The sequence below is a fragment of the Argopecten irradians genome, chromosome 11, assembly GCF_041381155.1.
Source record: "Argopecten irradians isolate NY chromosome 11, Ai_NY, whole genome shotgun sequence".
Classification (NCBI taxonomy): domain Eukaryota; kingdom Metazoa; phylum Mollusca; class Bivalvia; order Pectinida; family Pectinidae; genus Argopecten; species Argopecten irradians.
The window spans coordinates 11,032,526-11,058,288 of record NC_091144.1 but is presented as its reverse complement, the minus strand read 5'-3'; the positions used below and the strand labels follow the sequence as shown (position 1 = coordinate 11,058,288).

General features: G+C 35.3%; 1 protein-coding gene across 3 annotated transcripts; it reads left to right on the top strand.

The window, feature by feature from the left end:
- Positions 1-25,527, top strand: LOC138334742 (uncharacterized). 3 transcript variants are annotated; one of them, XM_069283440.1, is made up of 11 exons: positions 1-782; positions 5,297-5,432; positions 8,281-8,537; positions 16,495-16,675; positions 17,475-17,642; positions 20,428-20,535; positions 20,845-21,085; positions 21,322-21,512; positions 21,665-21,781; positions 22,059-22,256; positions 22,515-25,527. In XM_069283440.1, exons 2-11 carry the CDS (start codon positions 5,315-5,317, stop codon positions 22,559-22,561), a joined length of 1,626 nt encoding a protein of 541 aa, XP_069139541.1. In that variant the 5' UTR covers positions 1-782; positions 5,297-5,314; the 3' UTR covers positions 22,562-25,527. The 3 variants fall into 3 exon arrangements, with proteins under 3 accessions (XP_069139541.1, XP_069139539.1, XP_069139540.1); XM_069283438.1 differs by having other exon boundaries at positions 5-782; positions 17,472-17,642; XM_069283439.1 differs by lacking the exon at positions 1-782 and adding an exon at positions 4,034-4,054 and having other exon boundaries at positions 17,472-17,642.
- The last annotated feature ends 236 nt before the right edge of the window (positions 25,528-25,763 follow it).

The following is a 25,763-nucleotide window of genomic DNA, read 5'->3' as shown; positions in this document are numbered from 1 at the left end:
ATGGTACATATCTATCTCCTATTAACAAGAGTTCTGAATGGTAAATGGTTAATTAGGCGTGCGATCACTGATTGTTGTTCCATTATTGGGACAGGACAGGGACAGATAACTGGACTCCGAGATCTTTATCTATCCTCGCCGTATGTAGGCTCTGTGACATAGCTCTGAATACCTGTCTCCAAAACCCACCTGAGTAGTGGTGTAAGGCCTGAGTGTGTATTACCACACTCTAGGCCAATGATAGTGGTGCTGGGCAGTATTACCACAGAGCAACTCATTCATACCGCCTGTCTGTCATACACATAGTATAGCCACTAGGGGCTCACAGCTTTACTATATAGCTATCAGGGCTGTGGGACAGGCAACAAGTGTGTGCACTTACAGCAAACTATAGCATAATAATACACACACTCTTACACCAGCACATGGAGATATTGAAAAAGGGATTTATTCTTAGGATATTTTCTATTATTTTAAAACATACTAAAATCATTTTATCCCTGTATAATTACCAGGATATCGTGATGGTGTGAATGTTTTTTACTTTCCACATAACTTTCAAAGATTTAGTGTCACAACGTTTTTTCCAGCATTTGTGTTTCGGAGAGATATTAGGTTTATCAGTGGATTTTAGTGCTTTATGATGGATTGTGTTTTGGGATGTAAGAAAGTTACTGTGCCTGTCTGTCGTACACCTGTGAACAGAGTGCCGTAATCTTAACAGTTTTCTACAGAAACCGTGCAATTTATCTCCACCACTACCAACAGTTTTATAATAAAAGGTAAGATCAGAGTGTGTGGGGTGGCGACTTTTTACACGACAGAATATCTCTGTTTATCTACGCGACCCCACTTTAATTTCTAAACAGCTGTCCCGTCTAATCATTGAAGTCGTGATGCAGTTTTTGTTGTAATGATGATGATAGCCGTGCATTTGTAATATCTTTTTTTTTTTTTTATGTGAATTTACTAGTTGACTGGCAATATATAGAAATTTTAAAATTCTGCTAAATAATGATAAAAAAATGACTTGTTTGAAATGGTTTTTAACTTCATTATATGTTTTGAAAAAGTTTAAGAAAACAAGAGATAGGAAAAAACAGATGTGCATAAAAATATGTGTGGGACTACAAAACTATCATATATAAGTGGTACTATACGACTCGCACTATCTAAAATCATATGATTTGATTTAAAATTTTAGTTTTATGTCAGAATTAAATAGCTGATTTGTTGATCATAATTGAATGATAAGTTTTAATTGAGAATGTTTTATAGAATTAGGAGAGGAACCGCTGTATAATGTTGGAATGTTGGAGATGTTGAAGTGAACACAGGGTGAGGGTGGGTTATGTTACATAATCCATTGAGTCACTGATAGGCATCGCTGACTTTACTTATTAAATATTTTCTACATGGTTTTCATGAAGGTGTTGTATAACTTTCAGCATGGTATTTTGTTAAAATCTGTGACTGGAATTGTGAATCATTGATGTTGTGGGTGTCTATCTAATGTTAGGTATTGACTAAAGTCAGAAGTGTTTCCCCGGAGTCTGTAACAAACTATCAGATAAATCAGCCTTTCATCAAGCTGTAAACTCAATTTCAAATTCATCAGAATTTTCTCTTTCATGTGGAATTAAGAATATCACAAGGTCATGGCTAATCTTTCTGAACCAACATCTTGTCTACGATCCATTATAATGGTTTCTGATGTCCACAAGGGTAGGGGCTGTGCTTACCATTACACTAAATCATAATACTGAAAAACAGTTGGTCTGGTGAACTTGTAGGTCTGTTTTAAACCTTTAAGCACTGGTGAACTTGTAGGTCTGTTTTAAACCTTTAAGCACTGGTGAACTTGTAGGTCTGTTTTAAACCTTTAAGCACTGGTGAACTTGTAGGTCTGTTTTAAACCTTTAAGCACTGGTGAACTTGTAGGTCTGTTTTAAACCTTTAAGCACTGGTGAACTTGTAGGTCTGTTTTAAACCTTTAAGCACTGGTGAACTTGTAGGTCTGTTTTAAACCTTTAAGCACTGGTGAACTTGTAGGTCTGTTTTAAACCTTTAAGCACTTAATTGTCATCTTGATGTTTTTTTTCCATAAAGCATTGGTGTCCGAATGTCACATATCTCATAATGTAATCATTGAGAAGAATCCAGAGAAATGTTGAATAACTAGAAATGCATTCAAATTATCTCTCATTGAGCTCTACATTTACTTAGCAGAATTTTCCTTTTACATTCATTATTGTTTATAGCATTTATTTAAATTTCAGACAAAAAGATAAAATCAAAAATAAATCAAAATTTAAAACAGCAAAAGTTCTTCAGTAAAAATGTCTTATTTTCAAAAAAATATAACCTGGGTATGTTTTTAATTCTGTAGGTATCAAAGTAACAATAATGCAATAGAGATCAGATTGATGAGCCTTGTTTGTGTGTATATTCCCCTAATTAAGAGATAAATCTCTATCAGTGGTATGACTGGTCTCTCTGGCCTGTGGTTTCTGTGGGATCAACATATTAGGATAAACACATCTTTGTATACTCTAGTTTCTGTGGGATTAACATATTAGGATAAACACATCTTTGTATACTCTAGTTTCTGTGGGTTCAATATCTATATACCTCTGTCTGTTCTCAACTTAGGCTTATTAAATAGCTTTACAGTTTCATACTTATTGATGTAAAAACAAAAAAATGAGAAGTATTGAATAGTTGAGATTTTTGTTTGATGTTGTAATTGCAATAGTTGGAATTTTAAAACTGCAATCTTTTCATCTGAAAAAAATTAAATTGAACTTTCGTTTAAAATCCATTTTGTTAACAAATCAATGGGATTGGTCTATAATATACTTAGAATATAAGTAGTGAGCTGTTCAAACACGAGAAGGTCAGGGAAATTATTAATGTTTTGTTAAACTAGCCAAGTGCTTCCTGTTTTGTAAACTGGAAAACGTTTTAAATTAAGCATGATTTGACATGAAGTATTTCATAATATTAAACCTCAATTCTTACCGTATATAATGCACTGGAGAAATGTCTTATGGTAGGTATTACCATTAGTGAGATATTTACTGAAGGCTAATAAGTCAATAGAATATTGTGAGAGCTTAATTAGTTATTTTGTGACTTACAACAAATGCTATCACACAGCTAAAATAAATTCATGATGATGATAATAATTATTTAAGGAATTTTCACATCACACTGTTGATTTTCATATGATGAATTTTAGATCTTTTAAATTTGACTTTTTTTTATACTTAGCAGTAGATACGATTTAATTTCAAATTCATGAATTTTTCACTCTGATACCATTAATTTATATTGATAAGTTTAATTAATGATGGCTTAGACACAAACTCCCATTATTTCGCATTAACCTATTGTTTAAATGAATCCCACTTTTCCAAGGTACAATCCACCATAACTTAGTTTTAATGACTTAACTGATAAATTCAGTTTTCCCTGGACTTAGTTTTAATGATCTCCCCGTAGGAAGGGTCACTGCCTTACTTAAGAATTTGACATTTGTCACGATTTCCAAATTCTTGGGTGGTTGATGTGACCATTATTTACATTTGTGTCCTAATCCCTGTATTAAGGTGGTCTTTTGCAGATAATTCCCCACTATTGTCAAAGTTTACCTCACCTAAACTAACAGATAAAACCGCTAGAGATTTACAACTAATAGAATGGGAGAAAACCTAATCTATCTGACTTGGCTATGGGCCTCTTTTTGTCAGCAATTTGTAGTATTGTTAGGAAATATAATTAATTGCTATTCAAGGTAACCATGTTTCGAAAAGACATTGTAGATGGTCGTATCAATGTAAACGGGTCTCTGCTTTATCATTTAGGCATTAGAAAATCGCTAAGTCTTGGATACAGGAGTGTTGAGAGCATTAATACTTAATGCTTTCTAGTGATATAAAAAGTGAAAGAAACAATTAACGGCATTAAGCAACCTTGGAACTGAAGACAATGGACCCGCCAACCTCCCTCCCAGAGAGTTGAGAGTGGATGACAAAGATTGTTCCCCGGATAGGTGCGAAAGATTTAGCAATATTATCCAGGGGGGCCACACAGAGACAATATATACATCAATATAACCCGCCATTAGCACGTACTTCAGGCTTAAAACTATGAAATTTGTGTCACTTTTAAACCCTGAACAATGCTCTGACAAAGAGATATAACACTTATATACCAGTGTACCTGTCATTTCACTTAGACAAGTAACAGAATTAACACCACAGGGTAGGGATTTATCACTACCCGGGGAGGGACGGGGCAGGGATTTTTACCACCCTGGGAGGGGGCAGGAACTGACCTAATCCTGGGACGAAGGGGCAGGAACTATAGTCAGGAAAACCTCAAAATTGAAGGCAGTGAACCTTATAAACTTAAATGAAGTTCTTCCTGACAAAGTAGCTGTTAAGATACTGAAGTTGTATTGTCTACAACACAATCAGGTATGTTATATCGATCACCAAAATAGTGAGTGGTATTTTACATCTTTGGCCAATTATATGAGAGCTCGTGTCCATCATCTGGTCCACAATGTACAGTTTCCTTACTTCTCCATGTCTCGATTATTCCTGTTAGGAAAGCTTATTTGGTGTTGGTACCTGGAGTACTAGAGTTTTAAGTTTGATCGGCCCTGATTAGATCAGCTGGCTGAGATCTTTATCAGTGACCATATAAAGTGGTGCTGAAGGTCTTATATTACACAGGTGTACTAGCTACCAATTAACAGGTGTATATTCATCAGATCTAATTAGGTCGACAGGTATCCGACAGGTAATACGATCACTACACATCAATACTATAGGAATTTATGCTTAATTAATATGTTTCTGTTCTTTACCGATTGGCCAGGTTAATCAGGGTATAATAACACAGAATTACGAGTACATTGTAATAAATCATGAGCATTAGTAGACTTGACCTTTTGTTCTCTGTAGTCAGTGATCAGATGTGCAGAAATTATCCAAACCTGATACAGGTTGAATAATAATTATTGCTTAAAAGAAAGTTCCTTTAATACAGAATATTTCCCCCACAATCTTCAATAAATAGTCATATGATGTTAGAGACTAAAATACCAAAAGGAGGTAGGTAATTAAATTGAAGCCTATAATTTATATTGGTGGGTTTCTTACATCATTCTAAGTAGGAGAGTGGAATAGCGCAATGCCCTCAAAACAAAAAGTACCGTACGTGAATCGAAAAATATTTCTCTAATTAATAATCCAGCGAATTTACATGAATAATTCTTGTGTTTCAGGTGTGATATTTATCAAAAATGGCAGAGGATCGAACGAGATGTTTGGGGTGCTGTGGTCAGTGTTCTGTCCTGGCCTGGTCAGTGGTATTCCTTAGTCTGGTAGTCACCGTCCAGCCACTGCAGTCATGGAGGCGAGGTACAGTATGATGATACAAAACGGACATTTACAGTCATTGTGAAAAAGGTCCCATGCCCCAATAATACTTCTATCGTTTGCTTATTATTACTAAGACTTCAGGAATTAAAAAATACCCAAAGATGGATGATGAAATTGGAAAAAAACCAGAATTACTTGGGTGAGTGGAGGTGGGGGTTGGATCGGTGACACAATACAGAATATACTTCTGTGCTATAACACCTAAACAGGAAAGTAACGTAAACTTCCATATGCTCAAAAACCTCACTTATATTACCAGATGATAAGAAATCTCACCATTGTAACTGTTAAACCACAGTAGTAAGTTCTGGTTTGTTAATGAGACCCAACAATAGGCACACGTTTAAGTTCTGATGGGAGGAAATGAGTTTTGTCAATAGTCCAAACCTTCATCATACCTACATCCTACAGCTCACACAGACACAACATATGGTTTACAGTCAAACAACCCAGTTTTAATGAGATGTTTCATAATCAGATTTTAACAAAGGAATAGAAATGTACTTTTATATGACTTGGGGGTGTCTGTTTTTATCGCACTCAATATTTTTTTTTCTTAATTTACACAGGCGTCAACAGAAATGACCATATTTGAGTGACTTTGCATGAGTCTAGCATACCTATACCATTCAGCTTTTGATGAATTATAAATTGAATAGGTTTGAAGTCTTTGAAAATATGTTTGGATCTTACATAGATAAAAGAGTGTCATATTTAAATGAAAAACGCACATTTATAATAATTCTGTAAATCAGAGACTACTAGTATGATCAAAGTTGGCTTTCTGACTTTTCTACAAAAAATCATAATTATTATGTAATCCAGAAGTATAAGGTCGATGTAATTAAGTGAGAGACCTTCATGTGTAATTACACAGGTAAAGGTGTGTGATAATTAGATGATTTCATTAGCTTACAATTTTGCGGTTATTCTTGTACATTTGTCCCACACATTCATACAGGTGTAGTCATATAGCACTGGAGTAAAAACAACATAAATTGACACCTAAGTAGCATGCAAATGTTTCATTTCTTAAGGGATTTATTAGAATATTACGCTACCGTGTAGAAAATAGAAACTGAGGAAGTGTTTTTATACTACAAATATCCCGATTTAGGTGGCTGAATTTAGACGGGCCTTATATAGGGCGTTATAGTGGGGAGCGTAGGATACCTGAGAACAAGTGTTGTAGGTATTCGGACAGGAACAAAACCACATACAGGTGTTTTTGTTGGTATAATATTGTGTAAAGACAAGCGACATGCTAACTTAGGGACAGTCGATACCCTCAACGGGGCATCAGCTTCTTACCTGTACTGCCACCTGTAACGACTTATTGTACAGGTAAAAATCCACTCACCTGGACATACACAGGTCAGGTAACGAGGGAGAGAGTGAATAGGACAAGAAATAAATGTTGTCAAAAATATTTCATTGAATGATGATAAATTAAATGAATATTTTTCCAATAGGATTTTATCTGTCTTAGACAATCAAACATTTCCATGCTTATGACAGGAAGAATGTCAAACTTATCAATACGAATGATATAGTCAGGGATATACAATACATTAGCTCTTTATTAGGTCCCTCAAGTGGCCATGGTCTCTCTTCAGAGTGGACAGATAGTAAAATAATTTACACAAATATTATCCAGCACTCTAGCTATTTATGTCTCTCTCTGTCTCCTGTGGTATTTGTACAGTATCTTTGTCAGCATCTTCCATCCCCACTATAAGGGTTAAGGCTTTGAATACTCAGGATGGAGGCAGTGGTCTATGGATACCTACAAAGACTTGGGTACATGTCTCAATATGTCCTTTTTATTATTTACCCCTTTGCTAACAGAGGTGCCCCATCCTCAGGTATCTCCAGTTTCCTGTAAATCAGAAACCTCTGTGCTAACAGAGGTAGTTCCACCCTTGGGTTTCTCCTGTTTCGTTAGATGACTTTGGCCCATATAAAAACCTCATCAGTAGATATTTTTGTCAGTTTCTCCTGCAGTGTAGGGACACTTCCATCTTTATCAATATATAAATGATGGGATAGGGGGTACTACCCTGTAACCAGCTGCCGGGTGTGGTTACACATTAAAACACCAACAGATCAGTGTGACGGGATAAGATTTATAGCGACTAGAAACGCTCTGCCTACCCGGTATGTGAGTATCTGTACTCTAACAAAACTCTGTACCCGTGGCCCCTGTAATGTGAGCACTGTTGTGTAGATCAATTTATATAAAATCTTGTTCTCGGGTTTAGTGCCTTGTGTGTTTGCCGTATATTGTTATGATACAGATATTTGAGTTATTTGTAGGTTTAGAAGATCATTGTCACAGTGTTATCACTGTATTCTTTATTTACAACACAATACACTGAGATCAGGCTTATCACCTCTGGTGACTTTCTAGTCAAAATCTCTAACCAAGGTTACTTAGAAATCAAAATCTCTTACCAAGGCTACTTAGAAATCAAAATGTCTTACCAAGGCTACTTAGAAATCAAAATATCTTACCAAGGCTACTTAGAAATCAAAATATCTTACAAAGGTTACCCAGAAATCAAAATATATCATCAAGATCACCCAGAAATCAAAATCTGTCACCAAGGTTAAATATACTCGGAAATCAAAATCTGTCACGAAGGTTAAATATACTCGGAAATCAAAATTTTTACCAAGGTCACTTAGAAATCAAAATTTCTTACCACAAAATTACATGGAAATTAAAATTCTTAAACCAAGATATTTGCATTCAATATAATTTCACCATGGTTTCTAATAATGTAGTGAAAAAATTTAACCAAAAATGTCCTTTATTTTTTTGCAGATCCTGGATGTGCGGATGGTTCATTAGGATATATTTATGGACATGACGACATGGCAACATGTCGGGGTCAATGGAAAGGTCATATTAGGAACAGTAGTGAGTTATGTGCCCCTGGCTGGGATGTGTGTTCATGGCAGGATTCAGGACGTTTACGAGGAGTTCGATGGGAAGAAGCTGTATCTGTACATGGCTGTTTCGCTTACAATGCTGCCAACGATGGCGGGAGGTGTCGCGAATGTGGCAACGACATGGAAAGTGTAAGTATGGGTACAAACCAACTAGGATGCTATATTATAAACAGTGCATGATAAAAAAACTCATTAATTTATGATATTAAGTTTTTGTATTAACAAAATAAAACCATGGACTCATTACAACCTATGATAGTAATAATTGTCCGACCAAACATCAAACATTTGTACCTTTACATCATAATTACTGTGTAACACATTGGACCGAACTTTTACAACTTCAAAGCCGATTGATATGAGGGTAATATTTTTCGTTGAGAATAAAGGAAAATCATCGTGTTTGTTCTTACGCTTAGATACAGAAGTCTTTGTTAAACTTCTGACCAGATTTTGGCCAGATTTTTGTTTTTTAATACTGTTTCATTGATGAAGACAGAGAATTTCCAGTACCAGTTTTATCGGGGTAATGACTTACTCTGATAGATCTTGTATACCTCACTACCTGGTGGCCAGGTCTATATCACCTACTGCATACCTGTAGGTCGCGGCTAACGACTCTGGCCCGTCGTGTGTAGACTTTCTCTCTCACTAACGTTTTAGTTCCTGTAATTACAGACCTTTTGATGTCTATATAACTACACCTTTGTTAAAGAACCACCGGATGTGGATATAGATTACTGAAAATGAACTCAATACTTACAAAAAATAGTATACCCTGTGAATAATCCAATAAATCTATTAGAAACTTAATTGAATTAAAGATATATTACTGCTAGAATTGACAAAGAACCATTTTGGTCTGGAATTATTCCCCTTTTCTCGGATTGGAAGAATTTTACTCTTTGATGTATGATGGTATATTTAAGTAGTTTAAATGAACAAATAGATAAATAAACAAATGAATAAACACATAAATAAATAAATACCAGTATCTTTTATCACCTGGAATTTATTGTTGTTGAACCCTAAATCACAAAGTCTGATTTCATGGAAGGTATTTCATATATCCGTAAGATAATTGTAGATTTCAAACTAGAAAATGAAAATAAGAAAATATCTAAATTAAAAATGTATCAAGAAAGATAGAAACCTTGTGTTTAATGTATTCTGCAAAGTTAAACAAAAACTGTGTGTTCAATGTATTTTGTTAAACAACAAAGTTAAATGTCAATATCACGGATTGTTATAAAGTGTCCGTATTTTACTTGGGTTTTTGTGGTGAACTACGAGGTGAGATTAATTATTGATTATTGACTCTGGGTGATTAGTACAACCCCTGCAGAGAAGTGTCGGCCTTGTGTAATATACTATGGTTTATGATATTAAGTTTTTAAGTCAACAAAACTCTGACACGCTGATAATGTGCTACGCACCCCATGGCATCCTGATCATTTCAAAGCTTTAGAATCGTGGACAAAAGTTACACAGAACATTGCTGAAATGTCATGTTAGGGAGTTTATCAACATGGATATTACCTCATCATATTCCTTGTCTATATACCTCCCTCAACTCTCCTCTACTACCCCCTACCGCAAAATATTTGTCCGCTAAATTGACTTATTCACACCTATGTTGTCCGTAGTAAAGTTGTGTCATTTTAATTTGTATCCTGTACACATAGAAAAATTAACAAAACTTTTAAAGATTTTGAGAAGTGTATTGAGAGACCGTGTGGTAGATGTGTTAAGTTGTATTGATGCTCTCTACACTGTCTGTTAACACCTGTATATTATTTATCTGTCACTGAATAGAAACCATAACAAATACCACTATTTAAAGGCTTATCTATCTCCTGTTTATTTACCCCATAGATAGAAGATTGGAGGAGTTTCAAACTTAACGCCGCCACGGTTTCTGTTATATTCCTCAGAATATCTTCAAATCTCATTATGTGTTGAAATATTTTATCTTAATCAGCGTGGATATAAATAGGTGTTTTAAAATTGTGTTGACGGAGTGATAATTAATATACACAATTAAAATGTAATATGCTGTATAGGGATTACGAGGCAGAATTTTGTATTCAGCTCCATGGTACATAAACAATACCGTTAGCCAACACCTACGGCAGGGGACATTGGTCGATACAATGGATAAAAACCTTCAAAGAAATAAAGACAATAGCGGGTCGACTAATGATATGTTAAAGTTGACCTAAGGTCGCGGTTCTAATGTGTTACGTAAATCATTATACGTGTTAGTATTGTTTAGACTAACTAGTGCTGTCATCGCCGCGGAGGGAATGATGGCTTACAATAGTGACAACAATACTGTATCACAAATCTATCACATTATCAATACATATCCAATCACTTCAAGTCATAGATCAGATTTTAAGATAATTTGTTATCCTCATTTGTTGATATCAATAATTTCTATGATACATGCAAACATGTACTAGTAATTCTAACATGACTTTGTCTCATCTTTTCATCTATTCCTCTGTTAAATAAAAATATATTTTATTAAAAAAAAATTGGTTTTAACTGAGTGGTCTCGATTCCATATAAGAGTAAAACATTTTCCATTTCACATATGACATTTTCCTGTCGTTGAGACACCAGACACTTTGATAGCACATTAAGTTTAAGGAATCTACCATAATTATCTTGGTTATAAAGGCGTCGTCTTGTGAAAGGGATTCCTTAATTTCATACCCAGTGACTCGGCCACACGAGGGCAAAGTTACGCGTCATGTATTCTGTCCAAATCAGATGGAGGCTGTTCTCTGTATTTAACAGTTTACTGTGTATTTCATCATCGTATCTTCTTCTTACTTAAGGAACAAGGTAAAAACAACAGATTGTAATCAAACACTGCCATGTTTTCATGAAAGTAGAAAAATAATTACAGTTTGTTTGGTAAATTAAAATCGTTGATTTCACAAAACAAATTCTGTATATTTTTTTTCCCATAGTGAATTACACTATAATGTATCGTTGAAAGCTAACTAGAATAATTTCATCAGTTATCGTCTGGTAGTTCTTCACATTTGTCTAAAGGGAACATCGAGCTGTTTGCCAACAGTACATGTTTTGTCGTAGATTTTGGCATGCCTACCAGTTGCTCTCCCCACCATAGATATATAGACTTAATCTGTAAACATCAGCTAGGATGGAGTATTAGCAGAGAGATGGATTACAATAAAATGATTTGTGATTTTATAATTCTTAGCTCTTTAGTTGATGGTAATGTATTATGGTGCACCACATGTTTAGTGAATGATAGATATCTAAACCGGAGCCTTTATATTCTAGTGTAAATACCTACTACATTATAAATATATTCTACTGTAAATACCTACTACATTATAAATATATTCTACTGTAAATACCTACTACATTATAAACATATTCTACTGTAAATACCTACTACATTATAAACATATTCTACTGTAAATACCTACTACATTATAGATATATTCTACTGTAAATACCTACTACATTATAGATATATTCTACTGTAAATACCTACTACATTATAAATATATTCTACTGTAAATACCTACTACATTATAAATATATTCTATTGTAAATACCTACTACATTATAAATATATTCTACTGTAAATATCTACTACATTATAAACATATTCTACCATAAATACCTACTACATTATAGATATATTCTACTGTAAATACCTACTACATTATAAATATATTCTACTGTAAATACCTACTACATTATAAATATATTCGACTGTAAATACCTACTACATTATAAATATATTCTACTGTAAATACCTACTACATTATAGATATATTCTACTGTAAATACCTACTACATTATAAATATATTCTACTGTAAATACCTACTACATTATAAATATATTCTACTGTAAATACCTACTACATTATAAACATATTCTACTGTAAATACCTACTACATTATAAATATATTCTACCGTAAATACCTACTACATTATAAATATATTCTACTGTAAATACCTACTACATTATAAATATATTCTATTGTAAATACCTACTACATTATAAATATATTCTATTGTAAATACCTACTACATCATAATTATAAGGTAAGAGAAGCTAGAAATACCTCTACTGGGATGAGTCTTCGAGTTAAGTTATTGACCTAATTAATAATATAATCCTTAATACATTTAACCAGTCATCTATAGATCCTTATTGCATTTTCACCTGGCTATTTTATTCAGTTGGTATCTACCAATGTTTTCATATTGTTCGTTGCCTATCAATCCTGACTGTATTTTTGCCTGGTTTGATGGTGTCCGTTACCTATCAATCCTGACAGTATTTTTGCCTGGTTTGATGGTGTCCATTACCTATCAATCCTGACTGTATTTTTGCCTGGTTTGATGGTGTCCTTTACCTATCAATCCTGACTGTATTTTTGCCTGGTTTGATGGTGTCCATTACCTATCAATCCTGACTGTATTTTTGCCTGGTTTGATGGTGTCCGTTACCTATCAATCTTGACTGTATTTTTGTCTGGTTTGATGGTGTCCTCACCTATCAATCCTGACTGTATTTTTGCCTGGTTTAATGGTGTCCTCACCTATCAATCCTGACTGTATTTTTGCCTGGTTTGATGGTGTCCTCACCTATCAATCCTGACTGTATTTTTGCCTGGTTTGATGGTGGCCTCACCTATCAATCCTGACTGTATTTTTGCCTGGTTTGATGGTGTCCATTACCTATCAATCTTGACTGTATTTTTGCCTGGTTTGATGGTGTCCATTACCTATCAATCCTGACTGTATTTTTGCCTGGTTTGATGGTGTCCATTACCTATCAATCCTGACTGTATTTTTGCCTGGTTTGATGGTGTCCATTACCTATCAATCCTGACTGTATTTTTGCCTGGTTTGATGGTGTCCATTACCTATCAATCCTGACTGTATTTTTGCCTGGTTTGATGGTGTCCTCACCTATCAATCCTGACTGTATTTTTGCCTGGTTTGATGGTGTCCATTACCTATCAATCCTGACTGTATTTTTGCCTGGTTTGATGGTGTCCATTACCTATCAATCTTGACTGTATTTTTGCCTGGTTTGATGGTGTCCTCACCTATCAATCCTGACTGTATTTTTGCCTGGTTTGATGGTGTCCTCACCTATCAATCCTGACTGTATTTTTGCCTGGTTTGATGGTGTCCATTACCTATCAATCCTGACTGTATTTTTGCCTGGTTTGATGGTGTCCATTACCTATCAATCCTGACTGTATTTTTGCCTGGTTTGATGGTGTCCTCACCTATCAATCCTGACTGCATTTTTGCCTGGTTTGATGGTGTCCATTACCTATCAATCCTGACTGTATTTTTGCCTGGTTTGATGGTGTCCTCACCTATCAATCCTGACTGTATTTTTGCCTGGTTTGATGGTGTCCATTACCTATCAATCCTGACTGTATTTTTGCCTGGTTTGATGGTGTCCATTACCTATCAATCCTGACTGTATTTTTGCCTGGTTTGATGGTGTCCTCACCTATCAATCCTGACTGTATTTTTGCCTGGTTTGATGGTGTCCTCACCTATCAATCCTGACTGTATTTTTGCCTGGTTTGATGGTGTCCTCACCTATCAATCCTGACTGTATTTTTGCCTGGTTTGATGGTGTCCTCACCTATCAATCCTGACTGTATTTTTGCCTGGTTTGATGGTGGCCATTACCTATCAATCCTGACTGTATTTTTGCCTGGTTTGATGGTGTCCATTACCTATCAATCTTGACTGTATTTTTGCCTGGTTTGATGGTGTCCATTACCTATCAATCCTGACTGTATTTTTGCCTGGTTTGATGGTGTCCTCACCTATCAATCCTGACTGTATTTTTGCCTGGTTTGATGGTGTCCTCACCTATCAATCCTGACTGTATTTTTGCCTGGTTTGATGGTGTCCATTACCTATCAATCCTGACTGTATTTTTTGCCTGGTTTGATGGTGTCCTCACCTATCAATCCTGACTGTATTTTTGCCTGGTTTAATGGTGTCCTCACCTATCAATCCTGACTGTATTTTTGCCTGGTTTGATGGTGGCCATTACCTATCAATCCTGACTGTATTTTTGCCTGGTTTGATGGTGTCCATTACCTATCAATCTTGACTGTATTTTTGCCTGGTTTGATGGTGTCCATTACCTATCAATCCTGACTGTATTTTTGCCTGGTTTGATGGTGTCCTCACCTATCAATCCTGACTGTATTTTTGCCTGGTTTGATGGTGTCCATTGTGCGTTTAATAAATCCGCTATGTAATTGTTTTGTAATACTATAACAATAGCTGAGTTATGTCAGACTAATGGACACTAATGTACGTACTCGTTAAGTCTCTACACCTGTAAACCACCTGATCGCCGGCCTCACAGCTACGCTACGTTGGCGTACGAACGCACACTCGATACACGGCCAACAACATATATGACACCTTGTAGGATATATAACATTGTTCCTGGTTCGTCCACATGTGTGTCTACTTAAAACATCCGTACTCTAACTATTAACTAGGAGTTTTACGAGTATCTGTTTGCACTCCCGAGACGAAATTGTCTAACAAAACGGAGTTAAACTGCATTTGTCCTACTGGATTAGATTAACAATGTAAAAGGTATAGCCCTGCCCACAAGGGGGTCTGGGTTGTAAAACAGCTTCTGTTGGCAGGGCAATACTCATGGTAAACTACAAACAGAGACAAATAAACAGCTTAATCACATAGAGATTAATGGACGCTGACAAAAAAAACATATCTACTGTGTTACTATAACAGATACTCTGGGTTGACATATATAGAAAACCTGAAATTTTTACCTAAAGAAAGGATCATACACTAAAAAAACGAGGATTCAACTACTTTTTGTTTTTTGATAAACTTTAAACATTAAAAAGATTACATGTTCAATAAATGTATTAAGAAAGTAAAGATTGTCAATCATATTTCAGGTTTTAATTGTAAAGCTAATTAAATTTTGTACATTTGCATACCAGTAATTCATTTTTGTCATATGTTTTAATTAATTTATAATGACTTAATTCATTTGATAATTTCATCTTATTGGCCCCTGAAAAGGCATATGAACTCCTCTAATACAAAAATCGGGAATTGATCATGGAGGAATTATAGGGGTAGTCAATTAAGTTATTTTTAACTTATAATAAACTTATCTTGGAGAAATTTCAGTGACGTGTAATTGTACAAATTTTTCAGCTGGTGTTTTATTGGATTTTAAACATGGCTGGGACATGTAACGGAGCACTTATTTCAAATCTATTGTACTTTAACGGCTTATTAGAATAGAGATAATTTTCTTGAGAATTCAATAAAAGTTTATGTTAAAGATCATTGCATTGTCTCGGAATCTGTGACTGTCACTTGTTCACAGCCTGACAAATCGTAAAACACTGTCTTTACGAGTATCAAACCTGGTTGAAAATCGTTTTAATTTGACATTAATTATTTGGGACTGTCTGAAATTGATCAGTTTGTAGTTGATCTGACTTAATTCCACGACCTGTAGAAGAAATCTTAAATGGTTCAGGATTTTAATGCTCCCATAACCTTTTTATGGTACAGTTTGGCGTTTAAAGATTGCAATTTTTTCCTGGGGACTATTGCACTCAGAGAGAGAGACTTTGTCGAGGAATTAACAGTTTTCCCAATCATTTATCTTACTGAAACATTTATTTACTAATGTAATGTCTAAATCCTGGCATTTTTGTTTTGTTTTTCTGATAACATTTTAGAATAATCACAAGAATGATTTGCTAAGAGTACACTATATGGGTTCATCTTTTCAGATTCTTCACTTTTTATACTGTAATTAACTTTCTGATTACTTTTTCATGGACTACAAACCTCGCAAATACGTATCAAGAAGTGGGAGTGACTCCTGAGTCGCCACGCACACAATACAGTTTTGAATATAGAGGGGGAAAACATTTTGCGTACAGGAACGACCATCATTATATGACCTTTACATTAAGAACAGATCTTAAGACAATAGGTTTATTAGTCACTTGACTTTAAAGTTTATCACTGTCTTTACAGGACGATTTAGCAGGAATCGGAGTAGGCTGCCCTCACCAGAACTTCGGCCACACTTCCTGTATCTCCGGCGGGCGTATTGATGCCAGTTGTTGTGTCGATGCTCACTTCAATAAGGCATGTCACTATCAGCCGACGATGTCGGGAGTACTGTGTTGTCGCAAGGAGAATGAGCCTGTAGCAGGTATATACTACTGTTTTCTGTATTTATGATACTGACCCTGTGCTGAATGTCGAAAAATTACGGTCTATATGTTGGCATTCTTAAAGAAATTTTTTTATGCACGAAACTTTTTTTCTTTACATCTTATTCTAACGTTTAAAAAAGCACTGTAACATACATATTAGAAAATGCCAGCAGCTTATGACTATATGATACGGGGCTTAATGTAACAGTCACATGGAAGAATTTTTCCAGAGAATTTACACGATTAATTTTCTTTAATGAATAATTCAAAAGTTAAGAGGAAAAAAAAAAGAGTAAAATACTGTTTATCTAAAATTAATGACTTGTCGCTTTACTTACATACGTAAGGTCAGTTATATTTTCTGGCACGTTTTTGGATTAGTTCATAAAAACATTAGAGCCTTGTTGAGGATGTTGATGGTTGTTCAGCACGGCCTACCCACATCCTAAAGCTGTAAAATTATTATAACAATACAAAGTTATAATTTCTTACCGTTATAGCTGCACATGTGTTTAGGTTACGCCGGATGTAGTGGGCATGTTTCCTTTCCTTCTCAGATACATTAAAACTGGTAAAGGACACCAAAACATATTATCAGAATATACAAATCATAAAAGGAAAATAAAAGAAATTAAAATAACCATCATAAATTTAGCTGTATAGTTATAATGCCAAGATTCCGATTAAAAGAAAGGAAGAAAAAACTGCATACAATCCTTAAAATATTAATTCTTATAATGTTAATGTTTTTAAATTGTATAATAGCTCATTTCTCATAAATTTGTTTTTCAGTAGAAAAACCTCATATCCTGGTGCGACCACGGCCGATGATGCAGGTGACGACGGGTGAAATCTTCCTCCTGACGTGTCAGGCGCGAGGCACTCCAACCCCTCGTATCCATTGGTACAGACACGGAGAACAGATCACTACTAGTACCAAACGTATCCAACTCCTATCCTCAGGTAAACACTCTTTCAATAATGGCCATTCTCAAATGGAGGTTGCTTCAAGTTTGCTAAATTACAACCAAAAAAAAAAGGAGAAAAAAAGAAAGTTTGCACTTGGAAATTGGTTCCCAGTTTACAGTTGTTCTTTTTTTCTTTTTTTCCAAAGTAAGCAAAGTATGATGTGTCTACTTATTCCCAAGTTAGACAGAAAAAAACCTTAGAGATTATACAGATACTTATTCCATATTAGGAATGGAGCTATAGACCCCTTAATGGAGCTGTAGACCCCTTAATGGAGCTATAGACCCCTTAATGGAGCTATAGACCCCTTAATGGAGCTATAGATCCCTTAATGGAGCTATAGATCCCTTAATGGAGCTATAGACCCCTTAATTGAGCTATAGACCCCTTAATGGAGCTATAGATCCCTTAATGGAGCTATAGACCCCTTAATGGAGCTGTAGACCCCTTAATGGAGCTATAGACTCCTTAATGGAGCTATAGACCCCTTAATGGAGCTATAGACCCCTTAATGGAGCTATAGATCCCTTAATGGAGCTATAGACCCCTTAATGGAGCTATAGACCCCTTAATGGAGCTATAGACCCCTTAATGGAGCTATAGACCCCTTAATGGAGCTATAGACCCCTTAATGGAGCTATAGACCCCTTAATGGAGCTATAGACCCCTTAATGGAGCTATAGACCCCTTAATGGAGCTATAGACCCCTTAATGGAACTGTAGACCCCTTAATGGAGCTATAGACTCCTTAATGGAGCTATAGACCCCTTAATGGAGCTATAGACCCCTTAATGGAGCTATAGACCCCTTAATGGAGCTATAGACCCCTTAATGGAGCTATAGACCCCTTAATGGAGCTATAGACCCCTTAATGGAGCTATAGACCCCTTAATGGAGCTATAGACCCCTTAATGGAGCTATAGACCCCTTAATGGAGCTGTAGACCCCTTAATGGAGCTATAGACCCCTTAATGGAGCTATAGACCCCTTAATGGAGCTATAGACCCCTTAATGGAGCTATAGACTCCTTAATGGAGCTATAGACCCCTTAATGGAGCTATAGACCCCTTAATGGAGCTATAGACCCCTTAATGGAGCTATAGACCCCTTAATGGAGCTATAGACCCCTTAATGGAGCTATAGACCCCTTAATGGAGCTGTAGACCCCTTAATGGAGCTATAGACCCCTTAATGGAGCTATAGATCCCTTAATGGAGCTATAGTCCCCTTAATGGAGCTAGCATCTAATCCTATAGGTTTGGCCATGTAATCCCTAATTTTACAAAACATCCAAAAGAGAATCATGATCAAGATTCAGCAATACCTTAGGGGATGTAGTTTTGTATTTGTCCAGTTTCTCATTCTGAGTCAAGTTACATTACCAATGAAGCACTTTGTTTTAAAAGATATTTCAAGTTTATGTCAATAAAGAACTTTCAAAACTATTACAGCCAATACCTGTAGTTAAATCAGAAGTATCTGGATTATCAATCGATAAACTTTTAGTGCGTTCAGGTCAAAAGTCAGAAATTTTGGTTACAAAATACTATATATAACAGAAGATGTGAAAGTTTGGTGCACATTCCATAAATTGTGAGAAGATAAATGAGTGTTTGAAGTGCAGGTCTTTAGTGGGAGTGTGGGGGCCTTAAATATGTAGTGGGGTCATCTCCGAGGATCAACCTGTAAGGGGGGATGGGGGGATAGACACCAGGGCAGCAGATTATAGCGTTATATGGATGTTATAGGGACGTGTGCTGTCTACCATTATACTATTAGAGGATATGTGGTGTCTGTTTGGTGATTAACGAGCAGGAAGCACTTAACAAGAGCTACATTTGCACATACTTTACATGTCCCACACGGCTATTAGATGTTCAATCTGGCACTCATCTTATTTCCACTACATCAGCTCAAATAACCTAATTGGAATATTTTGTTGATCAAGTTTTTTTTTTTTAAATCCATGTTCATTGTTTTTTGTAATGTGTGTTTTCTGAGAGACCAGGGGTTAAACCTGGTAGTTTAATATTCTCTATGATCTCCACTTAAACATCACATCAGATATTTGATGTTTCATGTATATCATACAGAAGACTGCTGTACAGAAGTCTGGCACTTACATCTAATAAACACCATCCCCCCTCTCCAGCACTTAGATCTGATAAACACCCTCCCCCTCCTCTCATGTGATGATACATCTCTATCTTCCCTTTATGCTCCACTTTGGAAATGTCTTTCAAAAAGTGAAGATGTTATTTGAAGCAATTATTTCGATAATTCGTACATCTGAGAAAATGTGTTGTTCACACTTCTGACAATTAGCCTCGCTGTGTTATGTAAGAGTTTTGTGTGAAGAGAATTTGTTTAATAACCATTGTGATATAAAAAATAAGGGGAACTTGTTGGCATCTCTACAGAATATAATAGGACTGTTTCTTTACAGTGATTTAATGTAGCAATGTTAATCTTGTACCTTATACTCTGTCAAGCACCTGTAGTGATTATAGAAAACGGTACATTGTGTAGGGTATCAGTCTAATAATGGTAATCTGATATTGTCTTCAATACACAGGCTTCACGCTAATCGTTTATGATAAAATTAGATTAAGACACTTTAAACTGTAACAAAACAATATAGCACTGGCGTTGCTGAATTAATAATAGCTAACATCTTTAGTAAAGAAATTTCATTTCATAAAGATGAAATAAAAGTTTACTGGTGTAATAATAACACACAGGTATACCTTGTACTAATGTTGACCTTTGACCTATTTAGGTGACCTTCTGGTAACCATGGCGAGGAAGTCGGACTCGGGCCTGTACAGCTGTGAAGTGATCAACAGCATGGGTATTGATATGGCCAGCTCCTTCGTGGTCATCCGAGGTAGGTATCTAACTGAGATGATCAGGAATGGAAAAATCTTATGGGGAGATTTACAGTACTTTTTAGCATAAATACATTTTACCATGTAGGGTGATTTTGGCAGTATGATTCGGTGGGGTAGAACTATAATGAACGCTGGAACGGATATCCTACTTTGTGTATTGAGTGTCATGTTTCAGCAAGATAGTACACATGATCGACAGATGATGTTGTTAGAAAACTTCTATATTATTTTTATATCAATGATATACAACATTGCTATTTACACTGTAATGCTTGATGACACTTGATTATTCTGTCTGATTTCAGACCATAAATCCGGCTGTCGCGACGGCTCAACAGAAGGATTACAAAACCATGAGAATGTTCACGCCTGTGCCGGTAAATGGGCGGGGCATGTCAGGAAAGGGCGGAGTCTATGTAGGAAGGGCTGGAAGGTTTGCAGTCCCACAGATTCGGAAACTCTCCAGGACTTGTCCTGGATGGATGTGTTTGATGTTAACGGATGTTACGCTTACAACGCAGCTAGTCGTCAGGGCACCTGTCGCAGGTAACAGACGTTTTATGATGTAAACAAACTTTGTAGCTTTCAAGTTTGTTAATGAGAGAAGTTGATTTAAAGGCACTTGATGTAAAAATGAATACATATGATCATGAGGTGTTGATACATTTAGGATGATTGATCATACAGTATGTTTGAATTTAATGTTAAAAAATTCAATGTCAATTGACTTTAATTTTTAATAAGGTCAGGAAATTTCTAATTGTTATTTCATCACCTTTCAGATGTAAAAAAGGAAACATGGCAGGATTTGGAAGGAATTGTGGAAAATTACGATATTCAAAACAATCCTGCTTATCTCAAGGTCGTATAGATGTGTTCAAGGTGAAAGACAAGACCAAGGGATGTTCTTATCGTGAGGGAGTCACTTCTGGGGTACTCTGCTGTAAAAAGTTGACCAGTAAGCCTACAACACGTAAGTCTCACAAATGATTAATTGATATACTATAAAAGATAAGGATTGTTGATAACTAAACAAAGTCTATATTCTAAATAACCTTTGTTATACAGCTATAAGTGCCTCCTACGCATCAGCTTGTCACTCTACGATATTTAATCTTTGTACAGCGAAACCACCTCAGTCGGAGGCGACCTGTACGCCACCTTGTATTAATGGTGGGAAATGTGTCGGACACAATACATGTCGCTGTCCAGAGGGGTACAAAGGCGCCATGTGTCAAAATCGTAAGTACTCAGCTTATACACTTAGGTTATTTCTCAAGTTAAACTGATTTATGTAAGTCATAATGAATTAATTCATTTCAGAAAGCCTGGTATTTTTCTATATGTTTTGTTTAAAATACCTACATTTTAAGAAGAGAAAAAATGTTGATTTCTAGTCCAAAACTGTCCAACGATAAGGTCATTCAAACTGGCAAATCTCCTGTTAAACAATGTCAAAGCAGTCTTGTCCTGCTGCACTTTAACAAGTCAGAGTAATTAGATTCTGTGTGTTTTACAGCGGTGTGTACCAAGAGTTGTGGAGCGCGAGCAGTGTGTATCAAACCAGAGACATGTCAATGTTTGCCAGGCTTCACTGGGAAGGGTTGTCGACGGAAACTTAAACACATCTGTAAAACAAAGTGTCTAAACGGTGGTCGCTGTCGTAAAGGAAAGTGTAAATGTGGACCAACACATTATGGAAAGTCATGTGAACACTGTAAGTTTATCATAAAATGATTATTATCTACCAAGTAATTGTATATATAATAAGATAACAGCTAAAACAGAAATAAACTGAAACTGATTTCTTTATCTCATTGAAAATTTTAGACCTTCAGAATATATTTTTTCCAATTTTAATTCAAATTCAACAGTAATTTAAAAACAAAAATAAAACTACCGTTGAAAAAATTAGCTATAAATTGCACCAAGAAAGATAACTCTTGTTGAGCAGTTTGCTTGATTTTCATTTCAGTATTGGAAAGTTTGAAGTTATCACATCTTAACCGAACAGAGCGGTGAGGATGTCGGATGTTATTTTACCTTTTGTGATAATTCGCTCAAACTGCTGCCAAGGGACACAACCCATCATCAGGATTACCTGTTCAGACTCGTAAATCCTGCTACTTTGTGGGTCGTCGTAGGTCGCAGTAAGAAAACGAATCTCTAAAATGGACAGTCTGAATCATGAGAGATGTGACCACTAGAACATAAAACTATATGGAGGTTATATCTTTGTGTTGTGCTGTAGATCATTACACAAGTAAACATGTTGGAGATCTGCTCTGAACTCAGTGGAGAGATGTAGCTGGAATCTCAAAAAAGTGTGACAAATCCTTAATGGAGATCCGTGATCTTTAAACATTCTTAATGGAGATCCGTGATCTTTAAACATTCTTAATGGAGGTCTGTGACCTTAAAACACTTACTTTTTTGAAGAGTGTGAACAATAGAAAAGATGTCTGTTGAATGTGAAGGAGACTTGTTGCCTTTACTGGTGACAAGTCGGATCTCTGTTTATCATTGAAATCCAAACAAAAACTTCAGGAAGCAGCAAGCCATGACACATGGAGACAAAATGGCAGGAAAAGTGCATGTGCACAACGTTAACCTGCACAGACCATAATCAGTGTTGGAAAGCCAAGTCAGCCATGGCGACTATTGGTGGGAACATTTAATGTGGTTATAATTCCGTGTTGTTTTCTTGTGTTTTAGAGGTGTTGGCCTCTATACAGGGTCAGAAGGAGCTGTACCGTACTGTTACTGACAGTACAGACTTAATGGTCCCCTGTGACGGTACCTTCCTTACAACGTGTTCATTAGAGATATTTAAAGACATTTATACATGAAGGGCTGTGTGTAAATATAGCAGTGTTATCATTCTGTACAAAGCTTGTAAATAATCTTTTATTTATACACAAACAAGTCCCATAACTCTTGTCAGTCCAGAGAGAATGAGCTTTCTTAACTTCACCATTTATCTTGTATCTGACCATTAAATTAGTTTTATTTTGAATCTAATGTACAGGAAAAAATAGAGTCTACAAAGTTGTGAAAGTAAATGGTTGTAAGGTTTTGATAGGGTTGTGTTATTGTGCTGCTTATATGGATGGTTAAGAATGACATTGGTAAAACTGTATGGGAACAAATGTGTGAGGGAGTATGACAGGAAATCATTAATTTTTGTGGAGGTCTCATTGTCATCTCTTATATCAATGTAAATCAATGTTTTGTCCACAGACTGAAATAATAGAAAAAATATCATAAATGCATTATGAGAATGATTTCTTTATCCACAGGTGTAAAATAGCCTTCAGGAATCGGGTATATTTTGAGGAAACCTCCAGAATTGTAACCCCATAAAAATCAATGATTAAATTGTCATATAAGAAAGGTTGCGTATTATGGATAGAAAATGTGTATATAACTTGGTGAGAAAACGTTTGGTCTAAATCATCAGGAAATCTGGGCGAGCAGGAGATAGATTATAATAATTACATGTATGGAAGTGTTAGATAGAAATCTATAGTACAATATCGAAAATCTAGAGAGAGTTCTCTCTACATCAAACCATTTAGAATTCATTGTTAGTAAAAACTATATTGTTTTATCTTAAGAAAATAAAATTTCTTCTTCAAACTGAGAATCTGGTAAAATTTGAAATGAATATAGTAGACTCTACATGCTATTTTTTAGTTGATAATATCCCAGTAATTCTGATTACATCTAATAGGAACAAAATGGCAATGCATCTGAAAATTAAAAACAACTGTTACTGCAATATAAACAACACATGATATATAAGCAACGAGATACTACAGGAAATACAATCATTTACTTATCTAAAATTGTCACTCATTAATTATGAAAGTTACATTTTGCATTTCAAATTGATTGTATATTTTGAAGTTTTAACTGTAAAGTATGAAAAAATATTATTTCATGTTTTCAAGAATTTGTTGTATATATTTTTTCAATTATCTATTTTAAGTAACTAATACTAGACAGACAATCATTTAAATCTACAATAGATTGAATCTCATTTGTAGTGTACAGAAAATATCAAGTAAACTTTTTAGTGTTCATCTAACAGACAGGGGATCTGGGCTATGAAGGAATTATATAGGAGAGATAAACAATTAAACAATACACACATCATTATTGTTTGTTTCAGTTCAGATAGATACATCGATCTTAATCTACCTCATGTGATATACAAAGGTTTTTTTTCTATTTTTTATTGTATGCATGAGTGAAGATATGGGTGGGGCTTGGTGTACTCGGTGGTACTCCCTGTCTAATGTAGACTTAAAACTGCCAGTAAAATCACTGCATTTCACACATTTTATGTGGTAACCATAGAAACACATTACCTGGTAACCATGGTCACACTTTATATTGTAGACAGTTTATGAACTCTGATAACAGATTCATCCCTTGATTCACCAGACGATGAAAAGGGTAGATGAACGTATCTTAGAAAGTTAATCAAAAAGAAAATAAATGACAACATTTCGGCTCCTTTCATAGATGACCTTTTACATATTCATGTGGCAAACAGATTTGCTAATTTTTGTTGTCTTGGAGTACAAGATATTTTTAGATATTGTGTAGTGTAAGGGTTATAGGGATAGTCACACTGAAGGGTATGCATTGTAGATATTGTTTTTTTTGTTGAAAAAGCATGACATTGTTGAGTGACATGTCATATGTTAAGTTTCCTTCTTTGTTGTTATTTTTGTAAATGTCATCTGTTATTCACATGTTATCACACTCCTCATCTATCACAACAATAATTGTTATCAGTGATAACAATGTTGTGTCATCTGTTATCATCAATAACAACCTTGTTATAACGATACCAGTGGTATCACCATGTCATCGTTGTATGAATCTGTTACAAATGATGACATGTCAAATTACAAAGTGCAAATGAAGCAAATATGCCAGTGATATGAAAAAATAATAAAGAAAATGTGTAAAACTGATGAAGCTGTTCGTGTTGTCTATTTCCTGGGTTATTTGATTACACTTCTGATTTTTACGGAATGACGACTGTTGCAGAATTCCTAGGTTTAGTGTGTTATACAGTCCTATTTTAATAACACAGAGAATTGTTTACACTTCTGATTTTTACGGAATGACGACTGTTGCAGAATTCCTAGGTTTAGTGTGTTATACAGTCCTATTTTAATAACGCCGAGATGTTGTATAAGCCGTGAAT

Coding starts and splice junctions, on each gene's coding strand:
- LOC138334742 (XM_069283438.1), top strand. CDS start 5,315: ATGGCAGAGGATCGAACGAGATGTTTGGGGTGCTGTGGTCAGTGTTCT. Junction 16,676..17,471: donor GGAGAATGAGCCTGTAGCAG/GTATATACTACT, acceptor TTTGTTTTTCAG/TAGAAAAACCTCATATCCTG. Junction 20,536..20,844: donor CTCCTTCGTGGTCATCCGAG/GTAGGTATCTAA, acceptor GTCTGATTTCAG/ACCATAAATCCGGCTGTCGC.